This window comes from Sus scrofa, chromosome 1 (genome assembly GCF_054392235.1).
Source record: "Sus scrofa isolate SSC_HxYL_T2T_F1_AM1 chromosome 1, Sscrofa_HxYL_maternal_Yorkshire_Landrace_v2.0, whole genome shotgun sequence".
Classification (NCBI taxonomy): Eukaryota; Metazoa; Chordata; class Mammalia; order Artiodactyla; family Suidae; genus Sus; species Sus scrofa.
Window position 1 is genome coordinate 137,399,036 of NC_139383.1, and position 18,222 is coordinate 137,417,257.

Here is an 18,222-nt window from a genome sequence, read left to right on the forward strand (position 1 = left end):
ATTTGTTGTAAAAAATAGCTCCAGGTATACCCATGTAGACAACAGCGTGATGGTCAAAAGACATATAATAATATACTTGGAATTTTGCTTAAGTCTTAATTTTTAAAAAATGTTGCACATTTTCATGACATTTTTTTCCCCTTTTTTACGGTCACCCCTGCGCCATATAGAAGTTCCCGGACTAGGGGTCAAATTAGAGCTGCAGTTGCAGACCTACATCACAGCCAAGCAATGCGAGATCTGAGTCAGTGCAGAAATGCCAGATCCTTAACCCACTGAGTGAGGCTAGGGATTGAACCCACATCCTCATGTACACTATGCTGGGTTCTTTTTTTTAGGGCTGCATGCATGGCATGTGGAAACTCCCAGGCTAGGAGTCGAATAGGAGCCACAGCTGCTGGCCTACACCACAGCCACAGCGATGCAGGATCTGAGCTGTGTTTGCAACCTAAACCACAGCTCACAGCAACACCAGATCCCCGACTCACTGAGTGAAGCAAGGGATCAAACCTGCATCCTCATGGATACTAGTTGGATTTGTTTCCTCTGTACTGTGACAGGAACTCCTTTGCTGGGTTCTTAACCCAGTGAGCAACAACGGGAACTCCATGACATGTATTAATTGGTTAGTCATCCCAAAATACTAGATGACCCTTATACAATATAATACTGAGTGCTGGGAAATGGGGACTGCAGCAGTGAACAAGACAGAAAAGGGCCCTCCCATCATGGAGCTTACACCTGAATGGAAGCCAAAACTGCCTGCTACTTAAATAAGGCTGAGAGGCATCACCTAACTTCGAAGTGATATTTACATATTTAGAACAGGGCTTCTCTGCATATGGGCTGCAACCTGCAGGCTTAGGGAGAAGGGGACAGGGGCCGGCCTGGAGGACCTGAAGCCTTACCAAGTGGTATCTGGTGTTGCCTCACAAAGTCCACTAGGTCTGGGGATCCCCCATCAGAGCAGCTAAGAAATGTCCCATGCCCGATTCGGTCTGGAAGCAGGTCCAGGAGTACTTGCGTTTCTTTTTCTTGGTTTGGAATCTCAAAAAACAAACAAACAAAACAAAAAACAAAAAAACAGGGAAAGACGTCATCAATAACCTCTTCCAATGGTCCCTAAAAGTACTTTATAGTCAGGTAATTTGTCCTTCTGAGAAGGTAATGCAGACATTCTGGAAAACTGAACCACTTACATTTTCCAGCTCTGTTTGCCTTTTAACTTCCCACTCATTTCCCAATACTCTTCTTCTTCTTCCTTTTTTTTGTCTTTTTAGGGCTGCACCTGTGGCATATGGCAGTTCCCAGGCTAGGGGGTCTAGTTGGAGCTATAGCCATTGGCCTATGCCAGAGCCACAGCAATGAGGGATCCGAGCCTCGTCTGCAACCTACACCACAGCTCACGGCAATGCCAGATCCTTAACCCACTGAGCGAGGCCAGGGATTGAACTCACAACTTCACGGTTCCTAGTCGGATTCGTTTCCACTGTGCCACGATGGGAACTCCTCCCAATATTCTTCTAAATCATCTCAATGATAATAATAATTATAGTCAATAGCCTTTTTACATACATTCTCTTTTTTTTTTTTTTTTTTTTTTTTTTTTTGCTTTTTAGGGCCGCACTTGTGGCATATGGAAGTTCCCAGGCTAGGGGCCGAGTTGGAGCTGTAGCTGCTAGCCACAGCCATAGCCACTCAGGATCCGAGCCACCTCTGCAACCTACATCACAGCTCACGGCAATACCAGATCCTTAACCTACTGATTGAGGGATCAAACCCGCATCCTCATGGATACTAGTTGGATTCATTTCTGCTGAGCCACAAGAGGAACTCCACATTCTCCATTAAACCACATAAGAATCACAGGAAGTATTAAAATGAAGAAATCAAAACTCAGAGAAAGCAATTTTCAAAAATAAAACCCCACAGCTCTTTATGCATATGTGTGTTCTGTCTTGTGTACATGTATTCATAAATGTTGGAAAAAGGTCTGGAAAAATACATATAAATATGAAACCATTAACAGGATCAATTCAGGAGCAGAACTGAAGGAGACCTTTAATTTTTTACTTCTACGTTATACTACTTTGCTACATTAGATTTTCTTCAGATACATATAACTTTTGTAGTTAAAAATACAAACCTCTTTGAGAGTTCCTGTCATGGATCAGTGGAAACAAATCTGACTAGCATCCATGAAGACACAGGTTCCATCCCTGGCCTCAGTCAGTGGGTTAAGGATCCAGCGCTGCTGTGAGCTGTGGTGTAGGTCGCCGACATGGCTTGGATCCCGTGCTGCTATGGCTATGGCATAGGCTGGTAGCTACAGCTCTGATTCGACCCCTAGCCTGGGAACCTCCAAATGCCTCAAGTGTGGCCCTATAAAGACAAAATAAACTTTTTTTTTTCTTTTTGGCCACACCCATGGCATGTCAAAGTTTCTAGACCAGGGATTGAACCTGAGCCACAGCAGTGACAACAAACCACAGCAGTGACAATGCTGAATCCTTAAGCACTAGGCCACCAGGAACCTCTAAAGCATTTATTTTTAAGGTTGTCCAAGCTCACAGAGCTAGCGAATGGTAAAGATCAGGGTGAAACCTGGCTCTGTCTGACTCTGGGGCCCAGGCTCCATCCACATAAAGTGTGGCCATGTTTATCCTGAAAAAGCTGGCTACATACATACCACAACCACCATGAACATGTCTAGCTGACATTTTCTAGACAGCCTAAAAGGCAAACGACTGTAACATGTTGAAGAGTGAAATGTTTCATAGCCAATGGACCAGTAAGAAAAGCAACAAAAACAAAGGTTAAGAATAGGTTCTGATGCTGTGCCCAAAGACCCAAAGTAACTGGCCACATGCTGGTTGTCCCATCATCCTGACCAGTGGCTTCAATCTGGCATCAATCAGTGAGGTCAACTAGAGGGTGTCCTATGAGTGAAGGATCTTTTCGATCAGAGCATGGAAACATGGATCTGAGATTTTACATTCTGCCACTAGATTACCGACTCTATGCTTGTAGACATGAGAAACACTCAGTATTGACAAGAAGGTCCAGTTTCTTTCCTCAATCTTTAAATCATGACCCCATCTAATACCCAAAATAATCATGAGAGGCAAGTACACCAATTATTTTTGCATTAAGGAAACAATTAAATTCAAACTCATTAATTATGTATACCTTTTTGTATGTTATAAAAAGAAAAAAAAAAGATTTCAATAGGTAGAAAGGATATCCATCTGTAAAATGCGGAAAAGAGCAGGAGGGTCCCTTGTTTGCCTCACCGGGCTGTGCCGATTAAGAAAGTGACTGTCAGAGTTACTGCTATGATGCAGTGGGTTAAGAATCTGACTGCAGTGTCTTGGGTCACTGCAGAAGTTTCATCCCTAGCTCAGCATAGTAGGTTAAAGGATCCGGCATTGCCATAGCTGTGCCTGGCCCGTGAACTTCCATATGCTGGAGGTAAGGCCATAAAATGAAGGAGAAAAAAGAAAAAGAAAGTGACTGTCCCCATGGAAATAGGATCACAAGAGACTACTACAAGCAACTATATGCCAATGAAATGAACGACTTAGAAGAAAAGGACAAATTCTTAGAAATATAGAATCTTCTAAGACTGAACCAAGGAAGACACAGAAAATATGAACAATCACAAATACTCAAACTAAAACTGTGATTTAAAAACTTCCAAAAAATAAAAGTCCAGGACCAGATGGCTTCATAGGCAAATTATATCAAACATTTAGAGAGGATTTAACACCTATCCTTCTGAAACTCTTTCAAAAAATTGCAGAGGGAGGAACACTCCCAAACTCATTCTATGAGTCCACCACCATCCTGATACCAAAAATAGATAAAGCAGCAAAAAACAAAATTACAGGCTAAGATCACTGATGAATATAGAGTCAAAAATCCTTACAGGGCTATAAAAAAAAATCCTTAGCAAAATACTAGCAAATCAAATCAAGCAATACATTAAAAGGATCACACACAATGATCAACTGGGATTTATCCCAAGGATGCAAGGATTTTTCAATATTCGCAAATCAGTGTGATACACATTGAATAATAAAACCATATGATCATCTTAATAGATGCAGAAAAAGCTTTTGACAAAATCCAACACCTATTTATGATAAAAACCCTCCAGAAAGTGAGATAAAGAGAAATTATCTCAACATAATAAAGGCCATACATGACAAATCCACAGTGAACATCATTCTCAATGGTGAAAATCTGAATGCTTTCCTGCTAAGATCAGGAACAAGAGAAGGATGTCCATTCTCACTACTTTTATTCAATATAGTTTTACAAGTCCTAGCCATAGCAATCAGAGCAGAAAAATTCATAAAAGGAATCCAGGAAGTTCCTGTTGTGACTCAGCAGTAACAAACCTGACTAGTACCCATAAGGACTCAGGTTAGATCCCTGGCCTCGCTCAGTGGGTTAAGGATCTGGTTGCCATGAACTGTGATGTGGGTCACAGCCTCAGCTTGGATCCCTAGTTGCTGTGGCTGTGGTGTAGGCTGGAAGCTGCAGCTCTGATTTAACCCCTAGCCTAGGAACTTCCATATGCTGCAGGTGTGGCCCTAAAAAGATCAAACAAACAAACAAAAAACCCAGAAATCCAAATTGTAAAAGAAGAAATTAAACTGTCACTGTTAGCAGAAGATATGATAATACACACAGAAAATCTTAAAGATGCTATTAGAAAACAATTAGAGCTCAACAATGAATTTGGTAAAGTTGCAGGATACAAAATTAATACACAGAGATCTCTTGCATTTCTATACACTAACAAACAAAAGATCAGAAAGAGAAATTAAGGAAACACCCTCATTCCCCATCTCATCAAAAAGAATAAAATAACTAGGAATAAACCCACCTAAGGAGGCAAAAGGCCTGTACTCTGAAAACCATGACACTATTGAAAGAAATCAAAAATGACACAAACAGATGGAAAAAATACACCATGTTCTTGGATTGGAAGAATCAATATTGTCAAAATGACTGTACTACCCAAGGCAATCTACAGATTCAATGCAATCTCATTTTTCGCAGAACTACAACAAAAATTTTAAAATTTGTATGAGAGCACAAAAGACCCCAAATGGCCAAAGCAACCCGGAGAAAGAAAATGGATCTGGAGGAATCAGGTTCCCTGACTTCAGACTATACTACAAAGCTGTAGTCATCAACAGTACAGTCCTGGCACAAAAACAGAAATATAGCTCAATGGAACAGGAGAGAAAGCCCAGAAATAAACCCACACATATCTATGGTTAACTAATCTATGACAAAGGAGGCAAAAATGTACAATGGGGAAAAGAAGAGTTTCTTCAATAACTGGTGCAGGGGAAAATGGACAGCTACATGTAAAAGAATGAAATTAGAACCCTCCCTAACACCATACACAAAAATAAACTCAAAATGGATTAAAGACCTAAATGTAAGACCAGATACACACTCTGACATAAACCACAGCAGTATCTTTTTGGATCCACCTCTTAGAGTAAAGAAAATAAAAACAAAAATAAACAAATGGGTAGTTCCCCTGTGGTACAGTGGGTTAAGAATCTGCTGCAGGAGTTCCTATTGTGGCTCAGTGGGTTAAGAACCCGACATTGTCTCCGTGAGGATGCAAGTTCAATTCTGGCCTCACTCAGTGGGTTACATATTCAGTGCTGCTGCAAGCTGCAGCATAGGTCACAGATACGGTTCAGATCCTATGTTGCTGTAGCTGTGGTGCAGGTCTCAGCTGCACCTCCGATTTGACCCCTAGCCTGAGAACTTCCATATGACAAAGGTGCGGCCATAAAAATTAAATAAATAAATAAATAAATAACAGAATTCAAATGCAGTGGCTCAGGTTGCTACGAAGGCATGGGTTTGATCCCCAGCCAGGCACAGTGGGTTAAAGTATCTGGTGTTGTCGCAGCTGCTCAGATTCAATCCATGGCCTAGGAAATTCCATATGCCACAGGTATGGCCATAAAAATTTAAAAAAAAAAAGGGGACCTAATTACACTTAGAAGCTTTTGCACAGTAAAGGAAAACATAAGCAAAGAAAACCATAAGCAAAACAAAAAGACAACCTACAGAATGGGAGACAATGATGGAATTTGCAAACAAAGCTACTGACAAGGGATTAATCTCCAAAATATACAAACAACTCATGCAGCTCAACATAAAAAAACAAAACAAAACACCCAACCAAAACCAAAAAATAAATAAAAAGGAGAAGACCTAAATAGACATTTCTCCAAAGAAGACATACAAATGGCCAAAAGACACATGAAAAGATCTTCAACACACTACTAATCATTAGATAAATGCAAATCAAAACTATAATGAGGTATCAACTTACACCAATCTGAATGGCCATCATCAACATGTCTACAAACAATAAATGACGGAGAGAGTGCAGAAAAAAGGGAGCCCTCCTACACTGTTGGTGGGAATGTACATTGGTACAACCACTAGGGAGAATATGGACTTTCCTCAAAAAAATAAAAATAGAACCACCACAGGATTCGGCAATCCCATTCCTAGGCATCTATCCAGAGAAAACTGGATACATGCACCCCAGGAGTTCCCATTGTGGAATGGTGGAAACAAATCTGACTAGGATCCATGAGGATGCAGGTTTGATCCCTGCCCTCGCTCAGTGGGTTAAGGATCCAGTGTTGCCATGAGCTGTGATGTAGGCTGTAGACGCAGCTTGGATCCCATGTCACTGTGGCTGTGGTGTAGGCCAGCAGCTACAGCTCTGATTCGACCCCTAGCCTGGGAACCTCCATGTGGCATGGGTGGAGCCCTAAAAGAACAAAAAAAAGATACATGAACCCCAATGTTCACTGCAGCACTATTTACAACAGCCAAAACATGGAAGCAACCTAAATGTCCATTGACAGAGGAATGGATAAAGAAGATGTGGTATATATACACAATGGACTACTACTCAGCCATAAAAAAGAATGAAATAATGCCATATGCAGCAACATGGATGTACCTAGAGATTATCATACTAAGTGAAGCAAGACAAAGACAAACATCACATGATATCACTAATATGTGAAATCTAAAAAAAAAAAATGATACAAATGAACTAATTTACAAAACAGAAACAGACTAATTACTTTGAAAACAAACTTATGGTTACCAAACAAGACAGGGAGGAGGATGAGAGGGATTGGGGTTTGGGATTGGCATAGGCACACTACTGTATATGGAATGGATGGTCAGCATAGGGAACTCTACTGAATTTTCTGTGATAACCAACCTATCTGGGAAAAGAATCTGAAAAAGAATGGATATGTGTATGTGTATAACCGAATCACTTGGTTATACAGCAGAAATTATCACAACATTGTAAATCAACTATCAATAAAACTTTAAAAGAAAAAAAAAGTAACTATCCTCCAGCCACTATCTGTGCATCATCTGTTACCGCGCTCAGGGTGCCAAGGAGCTGGGGCCCATGGGGGCACTTGAGCTTCTACTGAGCCTTCTAAAATGATAAGCTACATCCTTTCTTGTGGCTACATGTGATGTGTTCAGGTCCCTTCCCCTAGGAGGACAAGTGAGACAAACTCATGCTTCCCTCATTGTCAGCTTGCCGATAACAAGGCTGCTGATGCAAAGTGATGCGTTTTCTCCAGCAAGATGTCGTGAAGCTGTTTTAAGGACACACTGCAGGACAAGTCAACGACCAACCCCAGGAACTACAAAAACATAAAAACAGTAACACAAGGGACTAAAAGCAAGTCATGCCTTTATCATTACAATTTACACTTAAAAATATTTCCCCTTTCCTTCTCTAAAAATATTTGTCCAAGCCACATTTATTTTTGACCATTTACAAATGATTATTTGTCACTGTCATCTGCCCTCTCCCGCCTAATTCTACAATATGTGTTACCTCCGAAAGATGCAATGCCAACTTCAGACCTGATTTTTTAGCTTCTAAAAGAGGTTCCAAGAAGTCTTTTGCTTGTCCTGCCTTGAAGAAAAAGTTAAAATGAAGATGTATGACTCTGGGCAGACTGAAGAACTGTACCCAGTCTCAATAAACAAAGGAATAAAATAATGGCGGGGGAAAAATGGCAGATAGATTCATTTCCACATTTTGTTTATAAAGCACCTACAATATACTAGACACGTTAGGGAATTCGAAGCTAGCAGAGACATATTCCTTGCCTTTAAGAATCTTATGTAAAGTATCAGTGAACCTGAGGTCAATCAGCTAAGCTAGACATTAACAGTCACCATATATTATTTCTGGTATGATACCTAGATATCTAGAGCGAAGGAGAACTCACCTGATTCAGGAACTAGCATGATTAATAAAGAAAGATCCTATCAAATGGATAGATGAAACAAGGACAGAACTGTCCAGAAAGCAGTTTCATGGGACCCTCTAATTTAATGGTTTTCAACCATCGGCGATTCAGAGCCCCTCTCAACTGGGGCTTCTGTGAGATAATTAAGCCTTAGCCATAATTAAGCATTAATTAAGTCAGACATGGATTGTATATAATAAATTAATTTCTCTCCTATTTATGTAGAATAGCACTAGCTATGTACCATCTTTAGAAAAATTAAGAAAATGATATTTTTAGAAAAATTAAGAAAATAATCTTGTCATGCAAATCTTTTTTTTTTCCCCCATTTTTTTAAGAGGGCTTAATTCCTTCACAGAACCTTGGTTGTCAGCAGTTGCTGCAGAGTTTCTGCTCATCCAGGGCAAAATAGGGCTTCAGCCACACAGAGAGTCTGCTGGACCTCTGGAGAATGCAGGATGTTTTGAGTTAATCCTTATACCACATTTAGAAATAAAACGTATTTTGGAAAAGGAACTTACAGTAGGGTCTCCACTGAGGTCAAGGCCAAGAACTATTCCCTCTGTAGAAAGGAAGAACTCTTCTGCAAGTTTAACATTCTCCTTGGCTGCTGAAGGGCCACCTCTTCTGTCGATTGATATCAAATACCTTTAATGTAAGAAAAACACAATTGAAAATGAGTACTGGGAGTTCCTTTTGTAGCTCAGCGGTAAAAAACCCAACTAGGATCCATGAGGACTTGAGTTCTATCCCTGACCTTGCTCAGTGAGTTAAGGATCCAGCATTGCCATGAGCTGTGGTGCAGGTTGCAGACCTGGCTCAGATCCCACATTGCTGTACCCTAGGCTGGCGGCTACAGCTTCATTCGACCCCTAGCCTGGGAACTTCCATATGCCACAGGTGTGGCTCTAAAAAGAAAAAAAAGATAAAAGAAAAAAAATTTGTTGAAGAAACCAATCATTTGTCCTATCAAGTTTCACACAGTCTGATTTTGCTGATTGAATCCCTATGTTGCTAACATGTGTTCCTGTGCCTTGTATTTCCTATAAATTGGAAATTGGATCTAGTTTATAGGCTTAATCAGATCAGATTCAATATTGGGGCAGGATGAATTCAGAGGTAGTGGTGGTTCTTTCATCAGGAGGCTGAGATCTACTATTTAATTAAGGGTTACAAGATTGGTAATAGTCTAATTCTAACATGTATTCAGCAGCTGATAACAATTCATTCTTCATACATTAGCTGGATTCCTACAATGAATAATTTTCCTCGTAATAAATTTATGCTGTATAATTTTCCTTCAGCATTTATTAGTTTATCTATTTGCAAAATAAAGAAGTCACTCCAGCATATATTTCTTTACAAAACTTGGATCCACTATATATAAAGTGCAGTGTCTCTTTCTCCTCCACTTAACAATTTCCCCTGCCATTAAAAAATGTTAGAAAACAATATAAATCATATGACCACAATGTAATGTTGTTTTCTGTTTTTTTTTTTGTTATAAATAACACAACAATGAAGACTCTTAACATTAATCAATCTATTTCCTTCATAAATATTCCTAGAGAGAATTACTGGATCAGAGAGGAAAATTACTTTTATAGATCTTAATACATATTGCTCTTTAGAGAGCTTTTATTAATTACACGTGCTCACCAGCAGTGTGTTAGTTCACAAACACTGGTTACTATTCTTTTTGGGGGGGAGGGGGGGCAGTGCCTACTGAAATGGCACTGTAATATTTCCTTTTAAAATTATATGATTAATGAAGTTAAATAGTTTTCTATACATTTATCAGTCATTTGTATGTCTTTCTTTCTGAATTCTCTTGTCTTTTGCCTGGTGTTTTTTACTGGGGTATTAGTCTAGTCAAGCTTTGAGCGATTTTATAGCCAGAATCTACACAGCTAGCTTTCTTCTTCTTCCTTCAAAGATTTACTGAGTCCTCATTACGTGCCACCTCTGTTCTAAGTACTGGAGCTGTAGCAGTGAATCAAAAGACATAGTCCCTGGCCTCACTGAATTTACACTCCAGAGGGTGAGTATGTACACACAAATAAAACAAGAAAATTTCTGTTTTGTTAAAAAGAGTGCCGTAAAGGGAGTTCTTGTGTGGCTCAGTGGGTTAAGAATCTGGCATTGTCACTGCTGTGGCTCTGGTCGCTGCTGTGGCAAGGGTTTGATCCCTGGTCCAGGGAACACTTGTGTGCCATGGATGCAGCCAAAAAAAAAAGAAAAAGAAAAAAGAAGAGTGCCATAAAGGAAATAAACAGAGTGACTAGAGGATTTGGGGAGGAACCTTAGATAAGGTGGTCAAGGAAGGCTCCTCTGAGGAAGTGAGAGCCCCACTGAGACCTGAATAGTGAGAAGCCAGCTGTGCAAGGCTAAGGTGGAAGTGTGTCTATGAAAAAGTAACAGGAAGTAAAAAGGTGTTGATGTCAGACAGTCCTGGCCTATTTGAGGAACAGAGGGCAGGCAGGTCAGTGTGAGACCCATGGCCAAGACAAGGCTGTTAAAACAAGAAAGGCTGGAGTTCCCGTTATGGCTCAGCAAGTAACAAACCCGACTAGTACCCATGAGGATTCGGGTTCCATCCTTGGCCTTGCTTGGTGGGTCAAGGATCCGGCATTGTCATGAGCTGTGGTGTAGGTCAAAGATGTCGCTCAGATCCACTGTTGCTGTGGCTGTGGCACAGGCCAGCAGCTGAGGCCCTGATTTAACCCCTAGGCTGGGAACTTCCATATGGTGCAGGTGTGGCTCTAAAAAAATAACAAAATAGGAGTTCCCGTCGTGGCACAGTGGTTAAGGAATCCGACTAGGAACCATGAGGTTGCAGGTTCGACCCCTGGCCTTGCTCAGTGGTTAAAGATCCGGTGTTGCCGTGAGCTGTGGTGTAGGTTGCAGACGCGGCTCAGATCCCAAGTTTCTGGGGCTCTGGCGTAAGCCGGTGGCTACAGCTCCACTTAGACCCCTAGCCTGGGAACTCCATATGCATGAGAGCGGCCCAATAAATGGCAAAAAGACAATAAATAAATAAATAAATAAATAAATAAATAAAAATAAAAAATAAAGCAAGCCATCCATGTGGAAACTTGCAGGTCACAATAAGAAATGTGGATTTAAGCTGAAGAGCCATGGGAAGCTATACTTCATTAGAGCAATAGGACTCAGACTTTATTGCCACATGAATAGATTCTTAACTTCAAATAACATGGTTCTTGATTCTGTTACTACTATAAGATAAAAACCAGGAGTTCCCACTGTGGTGCAGTGGGTTAAAGGATCCTGCATTGCCACAGCTGTGGCTCAGATTTGATCTGTCCAAGAACTTCCATACGCCACGGGTGTGGCCGAAAAAGTAAGAAAGAAAGAAAAAAAAAGGATAAAAATCAGTTATTGGTTGATTTATAAAAATCCATTATACCCATGATCAAAGTGTAAATTTTTCACATTACAGCTTGTTAAGTTGTGACCACAATGCTTCTTACCTAACATCAATGTCTACATTTTCCTGTTTGGACTGTTTTATACCCTCAAGTACAGATTCCACATAAGTCTTTTTAGTCATTCCTGGAAAGAACATAAAGAAAACATCTGTAAAGAGAAAATCAACTATTTCATCCTTCCACAGTAGCATCCCTAATACGAACAATCACATTTTCACTTTATGTGCAACAAGGGTATAGCAAAAGATGAGTTATGCATACATTTTAGTAAATGCCCTTTGTCTTTTAATAAAACTGAAAAAAAAATGAAGCAGTAGAAAATATTTTTTAAAAGACATAAAATACAAGCTAGTTTAAAAATTATTCCTCAATTCAACAGACACAAAACTACTCTAACTGCTATAAATTTTACTCTATTCTATTCTATTTGCTTTTTAGAGTCGCACCCGAGGCATATGGAGGTTCCCAGGCTAGGGGTTGTATCTGAGCTGTAGCCTCTGGCCTACACCACAGCCACAGCAATGTCAGAACTGAGCCGTGTCTGTGACCTACACCACAGCTCATGGCAACACCGGATCCTTAACCCACTGAACAAGGCCAGGGATCTAACCCATGTCCTCATGGATGCTAGTCAGATTCATTACCACTAAGCCATGACGGGAATGCCACTGCTATAAATTATAAATCCTTGTTCTAACAAAACAAGAATAACAAAAGGCATTTTCTAAGATATGTCCTTAAAAAGTGTCCCCAATTTTGTTCCCTATTAGCAGAATGTTTTCCTGCTGGTCCAGGGAAAAAATCCTTTGCCCTCAGCCTAGCTCAGGCTCAGTGTTTCTTGCCCAGGGCACTGGAGATGTTGCTCCAAGTTCAGGTGCTCGAGTCCCCCTCTTCAGTGGGGCTCTGAAAAAGCATTTTCCAGAACACTAAAACCCTCACACACCCCAATTATAAAATGCTTACTTTTAGTGGAAAGTCTCTAGGAAAAAAACACAGAAAATTTTTATAAAGAAGAAAAATAAAGGCCTAGAATCCCACCACTCAGAGATAATCACTGTCTGTTTTTCAAAGTGAGTATGTATAGTTTGGAATAGATGAGATGCTACTAGATATATAGGCCTCCTGTTCATTTATTAAACACTAGTCTGAGCCTGTCTTCATGTCATTAAAGTGTCTTTGGGAGTATTTTTAGTGGTTGCCAAATATTCTATTAACCTTTACTTAACTACACTTCCATTGCTGCATACTTAAGTCATCATCCTCCTTTGAATCTCCATTTGAAGAGTCAACTAGACCTAATAATTGGCATGTTTCTTCTCGTCTTCCCTTTCACTATCATCACTAGCAAAACTTGGAATGGACCCTGCAGTTTAAAAATGTGAAATAAGAATCTTGGTCCATTTCAACACTTAATGTATTATATGGAATTTCAAAAATTTTACCCCCTGAATGAGGATGGGCTACAAGACGACCTAGTGGGGCCTTATTAGGTCAGAATGTGCTAAGAGGACCCAAGTTCACTATATATCTTGATGCTGCTCTTATGGAAAGAGGGTCCCAGAAAATTTCTCCAGACCACATCCCGATCTGCTCATCTCAACTACAGAGGTTTTACCACAACACAGATTGTTCCTGGCCTAAGATACCATCAGCCCCTGATAAGTGAATGAATAAACCTCCTTTCAGTGACTGTCATGAAATGTGATTCTGCATCCACTCAGTGGCATCATCTCACAAGTGCCTTGATGCAGGGAACAAGAATTAGCATCTATTTAAGATAATGCAACTAAAAGGAACAACTGTTCTTTTCTCAGAGTGAGGAAAACAAACAACAAATGAAATTTTTGCGGGCCTTTTTACTTCCCTTCAACAGATAATACCTGACCTGATTTTTAACTTAAGAATAACTCACTCCTTAAAAACATACACCATGACTATACATCAGAAGATCTGGGCCACTGACTCTACTTTTACAACAATGTAAAAATAAATACTTCATAGTCTCAACTTGCAAACACATGCATGATCAAAGCACAAGAGAAAAAAGATCTGAGAAGCACATTCTATCTGAAGCATTAAGAGATTTTTTAAATTATAGTTGATATACAATGTTCCAATGTCTGCTGTACAGCAAAGTGACTCAGTCATACATACATACATACATACACACACACACACATATTGCTTTTTACATTCTTTTCCATCATGGTCTATCCCAGGAGTTTGGATACAGTTCCAGTAGGACCTTGTGTTTATCTTTTCTCAATGTAATAGTTTGCATCTTTACCTGTAGCATTTTCTCCTCTGGGTGTGCTCCTTAGTTCCAGGTACTTGACACCATCATCTGCAAATTCTTTAATGACATCTTTTGTGACCTGATAATAAAGGGAATATACACAATATTGATAACATTAGTGTAAGGGTCCCAGTGAAAATGCCATGTGCTACAGCTTTATTTCATGTATTAACTTTGATTTACAAGGAGGGCTGGAAGTCTCCCATGTGGTTAAGATGCTTTGTCACACCCCCGGTGGAGGCTATGATAGAACTCTCACATTTCCAAAGCTCCCCTCACCATCCTCATTCTCCCATTAAATCCAAACCTGAACACCATCCACAGTTTTTGTCTCCTCTCCCCTTTAAAGCATTTATTTATTTCAGATTGATAAAACAGAGAAATGAGGCAAAACTACAACCAACACCTATGAGTCATAGTACTGGAAGGTTACATATGGAAGCAAGTGGCTAAAATGATGAGTTAGTACTGATGTACCATCTAAAGTCATGGCTTAAGGTTCTTATTCAAGTTATTTAAGGATAAATTGTATCTTTCAAGAATTCCCTCAGGCAGGGTTAAATCTCCCCCAGAAGCACTTAGGAAAATTCCTCTTCGGAAAATTCCTCTTCGGCAAAGAAAATGAGTGATAAATTTGAGTGAAACTGTATCCAATCTAGCATAAAACTCAAAAATTACTAAATGACCAAGATAAATGATATCTAAAAGCTGAAGGCCATCCATTCTAAAATACTCCAAATCTAGGAGAGAAAAGCACCAGATTGGAAATGCTGTGATAGCCAGCGCTAGTTAGTCCCTACAGCTGGTATCCTCCTCTTAACCTGCTCTGAGCACATGTGTATGGGCATGCAGGTAGAGGATCCTGGCTAAGGAACAAGGTGGGCTGGTTGTGCAGACAGTGCCTAGCTGGGTAGCACAACCTTGGTGGATTCATTGCAATCTGAGGTCTGGGCCTCATCTTTTTTCTTTACCCCATAGCCAAACTAGAATATGAAGATAACGGGTGGTTCAAATTCACGAGGAGGTCCAGAGAATCAGCCTCAGAGATTACACAACTCAGGACAACACAAAAGCATTCAAAATCTGTGACACCCCTGGATCAAGAAAGATGCCACTGCTTCCTTCACCATGGAGCATGACCCTGAAGCTGCCATGACAGCACGTGAGCCACTGCTATTCCAGTACCTCTATGTTGCTGCCACTGCTACCACCAGTATGGGCCTTGTCTTTGCAGGTTGAGGAACTTGCACGGTAGCACTGCTCCAGAACCTAGCAGACTCGGAGAGATCAACTCACCCTACCACAACTCACAGGAGACTAAGGCAGAAGCCCACTTGTAACGTGTGCTTTGACAACGAGGGTGAAAATGAGTGTGTGAAGTGATCTTATCTACTATCCAGGACACACACCCCCTTTTCCTGGTGGTGAGGCCCCTGTGAAGTCAAATAGAACAAGACAAGGCTGCTAGTAGGTATAGAATGAGAGCAATGGAAGATTTATCTAGGCCACAGTGAGGCCTGTGGAGTCATCTGTACCCCACGTCCAAGACCCTTAGTCAAGAGTCCACAACCTTGTCTATCAGAATCAGCCCTTTCTGCTCCACACAGCAACAGGTACTAAGGGCAACTCTTGGCTCTTTGGTCTTTCCTCACCTATGCTCTGGACTGAGAACATCTACTCAAGTTCCTTCTTCAGAGAGAGCACATCACAATTAGTTAAGTTTCCGCTTACTTCAAGGATGGTAAGACTGCCATCTTGTTTTTGTTGTTGTTATTGTTTGTTTTTAAATGGCCACACCTGCACCATACGGAAATTCCCAGGCTGTGGGTCAAATCAAAGCTGCAGCTGCTGGCCTACGCCACAGCAACACCAGATCTGAGCTGTATCTGCGACTTACACCACAGCTTGTGGCAACGCTGGATCCCTGAGTGAGGAAGCCAGGGACTGAACCCACATCCTCATGGACACTAGTCAGGTTCTTAACCCACTGAGTCACAGTGGGAACTCCAAGACTACACATCTTGAATCAGAAAGAACATGGGCTCTGGACTCAGTCAATTCTGCCACTTAACTCTCAGTGAGCGATGCTGAACAAGTTACACTTAACCCCTTTAAGCCTCAGGTTTTTTCATCTGCAGAAAGGGAATAATAAAAACACTCACCTCAGAAAGGAGTCTTGAGTATAGTGTCTGGCATATGCAATAGTTATTTCAATCCTGTCTCTTTGAGATTCTCTGAGATTCACCCAGTCAGCTTGACTGGACTGTTAAGTGACCCCGACACACTCAGTCCCACAATTTTACAATTTACAAATGTTTACAAACAATCCCTTGACATATACCCACACAGGGTTCATTTATTAAATGTAAATGTCAGTCATTTCACTCTCTGGGGCATCTCACTCTCATCCTCTGAACCACATACAGGTGTTTGTCTCAGGAGCATTAAGTCAAATGCTACAAAATCCTAATTCCTCACCTCATTTTAACAAAGCTTTTACCAACTTTGAAAGGAATGAAATAATGAGCACTGCATCAGTTTTTCTCTGTTATGCCCAACAACAGAAAGTGAGACAGAGGCCCCTGTGGTGGACATTCCTGGCAGGGTTCAGTGATATCTGCTGAATGGCCAGTTAGACAACACTCCCTCAGATTCCTATAAATCCCTGTGCATGTCTCTAACACAGAGCATACCTCATGATGTTGGATTTACCTGCTCTCCAACCTGACTATAGACCCCAAGGGGCAGGGCCAGGGTGATCTATCTCTATGTCTCCCTGGATTCAGCTGACAGTCTGGAACACTGTGGGCACTCAGTCAACTTTCGTTGAACTAAACATTTCAAGTTAACCCTCCTCCAAAAGGTAAGTCATCTATTTACTGCTTATCATGAGGATCCGTCTCAGCCAAGGAGGAAAATTCTTTCTTGACTGGTCAAACGTTACCTCTCCAGAAACACAGGTTACACTTCTTCCTTGGCATTTTGTCTAAGGGTTTAGAACACTGACAGAATTCAGCTTCTCTCCAATTACAGAGAGAACATTTAAAAATACCATCCTGAGTTCTCCATCGTGGCTCAGCAGTTAATGAACCCGACTAGCATCCATGAGGACAAGGGTTCGATCTGGCAGGTTAAGGATCAGGCGTTGGCGTGGGCTCTGATTGGACCCCTAGCCTGGGAACCTCCATGTGCCGCAGCGTGCGACCCTAAAATGACTAAATAAATAAATATGCCATCCTGGTCAGATCAATGATAGAGCCAGTCTTCCATACCAGACTCTAGAATCATAGAGCTTCAGATAAGAGGACACAGTGACATCCTCTAGTCCTTCAGCCTCAGAAGGAAGGTACAAGTTTTCCTAGGGACCAATCAGTCAATCTCTAAGCATCTCTTCAACCTCTTCATTCTCTATAAAGTCAACCAGGCAGTTCAAAACATCCCAAGCAATACAAGCAAAGCCTGTAGTCAAATATTTCACATGCTATGTTCCTATTAACCCAGCCCCCAGAAGTCAAAGTGCAGAGTTTTAACCACTAGACCACCAGGGAACTCTCATATGCTATATTATATAGGAAAATAGGACAAGATTTTCTCCTTCATATTGTCCACTACCTAACAGAAGATTTTGGTCTTGGTTCTTTCCTCCTATCTTTTACAATAAACATAATCTTTTGATATTAACTCTTAGTGTTACCAGGAAGTTGTTACCGGAATCCAGGTTCTTGTTTATGGAGTGGAAGAATGAACTTCGCATACAGGCAGCAAGCAAGCAAAAGTCTTTATTACAGGAAGGCAGATAGTTCCTAGCACACTGGGGCGGGGTGGGGGTGGGGGTGTGTGTGTGTGGAAGAGTCCCCCTTCTCTAATTCTAAGGAGGTTTTATCTCTTAAAGGCAAGGGTACCCGAGTTCCCATTGTGGCGCAGGGGAAAAGAATCCGACTAGGAACCATGATGTTGCAGGTTCAATCCCTGGCCTCGTTCAGTGGGTTAAGGATCTGGCATTCCTGTGAGCTGTGGTGTGGGTCACAGAGGCAGCTCGGAGCTAGCATTGCTGTGGCTGTGGTGTAGGCCGGCATCTGTAGCTCTGATTTGACCCCTAGCCTGGGAACCTCCATATGCCACGAAG

General features: G+C 41.1%; 1 protein-coding gene and 1 long non-coding RNA gene across 9 annotated transcripts in view; one reads left to right on the forward strand and one right to left on the reverse strand.

The window, feature by feature from the left end:
- Positions 1–18,222, reverse strand: part of ADAL (adenosine deaminase like) — a 35,970-nt gene that overhangs the window by 10,861 nt on the left and 6,887 nt on the right. For 4 of the 8 annotated variants that reach the window (XM_084972487.1, XM_013993098.3, XM_013993097.3 and 1 more), the window contains 5 exons: positions 14,088–14,175; positions 11,843–11,924; positions 8,873–8,999; positions 7,931–8,011; positions 909–1,047 (listed from right to left, as the gene is read on the reverse strand). In XM_084972487.1, coding sequence (XP_084828613.1) covers positions 909–1,047; positions 7,931–8,011; positions 8,873–8,999; positions 11,843–11,924; positions 14,088–14,175 — 517 coding nt within the window. Of the gene's footprint in view, positions 1–908; positions 1,048–2,035; positions 7,734–7,930; positions 8,012–8,872; positions 9,000–11,842; positions 11,925–14,087; positions 14,176–18,222 lie in introns of those variants that run through there. The other 4 variants (XM_013993096.3, XM_084972469.1, XR_014812705.1 and 1 more) reach the window with 3 other exon arrangements.
- Positions 10,287–17,777, forward strand: LOC146406388 (uncharacterized). The gene is made up of 2 exons (XR_014812724.1): positions 10,287–10,392; positions 15,075–17,777. It is a non-coding gene; the product is annotated as an uncharacterized LOC146406388 (long non-coding RNA).